Consider the following 3,059-nt stretch of genomic DNA (forward strand, 5'->3'; position numbering starts at 1 on the left):
GGGGCACCCAGAGAAGGAGGTGACACAGACCGAGGCTGGGCTCCAGCCACACAGACTGCGGGGATGGGCCCGGCCTCCCGCAGTGGCCCAGGCCCAGAGGACTGGCATGGAGTCTGGCCCTGCTTCCTCAGTGGCGCTTAGGACCTCAGAGGCTTGGCTGGGAACTGCAGGCTTGGCTGGAGTGGATGAGGGGCCACCTAAAGGCACATCCTACCTGCCCAGCCCTCTCACTGCACGAGCGACTGACACGCTGCCCCTCCTGGCACCGCCTATTCCCCTGCCACAGCCACAGCAAGTGGGGCACCAACGGACCCCAGCCATCCCCTTGCCACCAAAGTCCCCAAACCCCCTCATCCCTATGCCACCTGGCCCCTGCCACGCTGCTCCTGAAAAGGAGGCCAAGCCACTGTTTCAGGTCAGTCTCAAAACCCTAGGGAAGCTGGCCATTTCAAAGGACCCTATTGACCGTAGGTAAACTCGATCTCTCTACATGAGGCTCAAACCTCATCATGTACCACCCCCACTTTCCTTCTCCTCACCTTTCTGAGAGGTTTAGCCACTAAATCACTCTGAGACTTGAGCCAAGTGCATTCCTTCTCTGGGCTTAGGACTTGTTGGGATTAGAATGAGTTGGCACCGAGGGCCTTGCCAGCTCTGACCCGTGACAGCAAATGTCTGATCTCCTGTTACCATGGCCTGGGACACCAGAGAAGTTTATTGAGGGGCCATAGGGGCCTGGGCCTTTCACATGGGGTGTTTTCTTCTGCCCATCCATTTCATCCCTCCCCAGGTAACTCAGGGTTACCAAGATGCCAACTTCCCCCAACTTCAATCAGTGCCACGCCCAACTGACCTGGGAACAAAGAGTGTCCACTACAGCCAGGACTGCCTGCTTAGTGGACAGACTTCAGGACTCACCGCCAGGAACTTGGGGGAAAGCGAGCTTTGGAGAAGGGGGTGGGTGTAAATATGAGGGGTGTGGAGGGAGACACGCTGGTAGCAATAAACAAACATGAGTAGGGCTAAATCACTGTCTCTGGTTGTCATTGAAGAGAGGGTCACAGGAGGGACAGACTGGTCTCCTTCAAAGCTGGCTTCAGCGTTGTCCTTTTGGGGCCATCCTTCCCTTCCCTGAAGATCTCGGTGCCCTGGGCTCTGCTGACCTAAAGCTCCAGCGTAAAGCCCTGGCTGACCTATCCTTTCCTCTGACTGGCCTTCTTAGGGGTGGGCACAGGTGCCTCGCTGGGGTCTGAGCATGGAGAAGGGGCTGTTGCTCCTTCTTGTAACTAACTGTTCATCACCCCTGTGAGGAAGGGCCTGCATTAGGATGCGGCTAGGCCGGGGCTGTCCAGGGTCCATAAGAGAGAGATGTGGAGTCAGCAGGGCCTTTCCTCTGAGGCCTCCTTGCCCCTGGGCCCCACCTCTGCCTGTCACAGCTACGCCATCTTGAGGCCCTGCTCATCCTCCCTGCCCTATGACTGTGGGCATCAGGAAACTGCATTATTCTCACCAAAGAAATAAGAATCCAGGCCCTGCCACAGTGGCTCCTGCTGCTAACATGCCATATGTGGTCTGTAGGCTGGGTCTCCGTGGGAGGCCTGAATTCCAGTCCTGGGCCAATTGAAAGGCCAGGTGTGGCAGTGTGATCCTGGGGGACTGAGGCAGGAGGATCACAAGCTCAAGGTTGGCCTGGGTGACAGAGTGAGATCCAGCATAAAACAGAGCAGAGCATGGCGGCAGGCCCCCGTGGACCCAGCTGGGATGCAGGGGCGGAAGATGACATGGAAAGACCCTTCCCCCAAAGAAGAAAGAAAGGAAAAAAGAAAGAAAAGGGAAGAGAAGAGAAAACAAAAGGAAAGGAAAAGAAATGAAACAGCAGATTTCACACAGAATGAAGATCTGTACCAAATGGTTACCAATGTTGACCTTGCAAGGAGCAGGGAGGAAGCTGGCGGAATGACGAAGAGAAGCTTCCACAGTCTACATTCCTGTTTTATTTCTATTTCCAATGTATCTACTATTTCTCATCTATGAAAAAAGGAACAATATTTCCATTTTTGAACAAACTAAACTAACAAATAGAATGAACCCAAGCCTCTGGCCTCCAACACTGGCTTAGCACCGGTCATTATCCTGCTGCCGTTTGGCCCAGACTTCTATTAGAAAGATGGGGGTAAAGGAGGTAAATAATGGCCAAAGTGCTTAAACACCAGGGGACTTTCAGAGGAGATTCCTAAACCTTTTAAACAACCCTGAGTGATAGGGAACAGCAGGTGGCGAAATGGTTACGTCGCTGGACTTCCACAGAGTTGACCACAATTCAAGTCCTGGACCTGGGGCCTTAAAACTCATGCAAGGGGGACCAGCAGTTAGCGTAATGGCTATGTCGCTGGACTCCCATGTAGTCGACCGCGGTTCACATCCTGGACCTGGTGGCTTAAACTCACGCCGGGCGCATATACGTGTGTGCCCAAGATCCCGAGAGGAGAATGGAGGAGAAGGGATTGTGGCATGGCCATCCCCCCTGGGGGGGTGATTTCTCACTTTCTGTCTCTCTGTCTCTCTCTGTCTTTCTGGCAAGTGCAAGCGGCCTACAGCAAAAACCTCTAAGAAAACAACCTCATGCAAGGCACATGTGCATGCGTGCCCAAGATCCCTAGAGGAAAATGGAGGAGAAGGGATTGCGGCGTGGCCATCCCCCCGGGGGGTGATTTCTCACTTTCCGTCTCTCTGTCTCTCCGAGTACACATGCTGTCTAACAAAAATCTCTCTGAAAAGAAAAACCACCCTGGGTAACAGCTATCTACCAGCTCAAAGCTGCGGAAAGGAAAAATATCAGAAAAAGAGGAATGCCTGAGAAAAAATGACATTTTGGAATCCTCCGGGTCCTGGAGAAGGGATGGGGGCAGGATCAGGTCTCAAGAGGTCGGGCTCCAGGCGGCCGATAGGGTGATACAGGCTGCAGTGAGGGCTCCAGTAATACATAGCGTTTGAGTAGGGCATGTGAGGAGGGGCATCATGGAAGTACAACAGGCCAGGGCCTGAGAGGCAAGCACAGG

The 3,059-nt window shown here is 53.7% G+C and overlaps 1 protein-coding gene across 1 annotated transcript in view; it reads left to right on the plus strand.

The window, feature by feature from the left end:
- The window catches only part of SASH3 (SAM and SH3 domain containing 3), a 16,571-nt gene extending 15,093 nt beyond the window's left edge, over positions 1 to 1,478 (plus strand). Inside the window, exons 9-10 of the mRNA XM_027767231.1 lie at positions 171 to 415; positions 1,437 to 1,478. Of these exons, the coding sequence (XP_027623032.1) occupies positions 171 to 415; positions 1,437 to 1,478 (287 nt within the window). The remainder of the gene's footprint in view (positions 1 to 170; positions 416 to 1,436) is intronic.
- Positions 1,479 to 3,059: the final 1,581 nt, after the last annotated feature.

The sequence above is a fragment of the Tupaia chinensis genome, unplaced genomic scaffold, assembly GCF_000334495.1.
Source record: "Tupaia chinensis unplaced genomic scaffold, TupChi_1.0 Scaffold144058_1, whole genome shotgun sequence".
Classification (NCBI taxonomy): domain Eukaryota; kingdom Metazoa; phylum Chordata; class Mammalia; order Scandentia; family Tupaiidae; genus Tupaia; species Tupaia belangeri.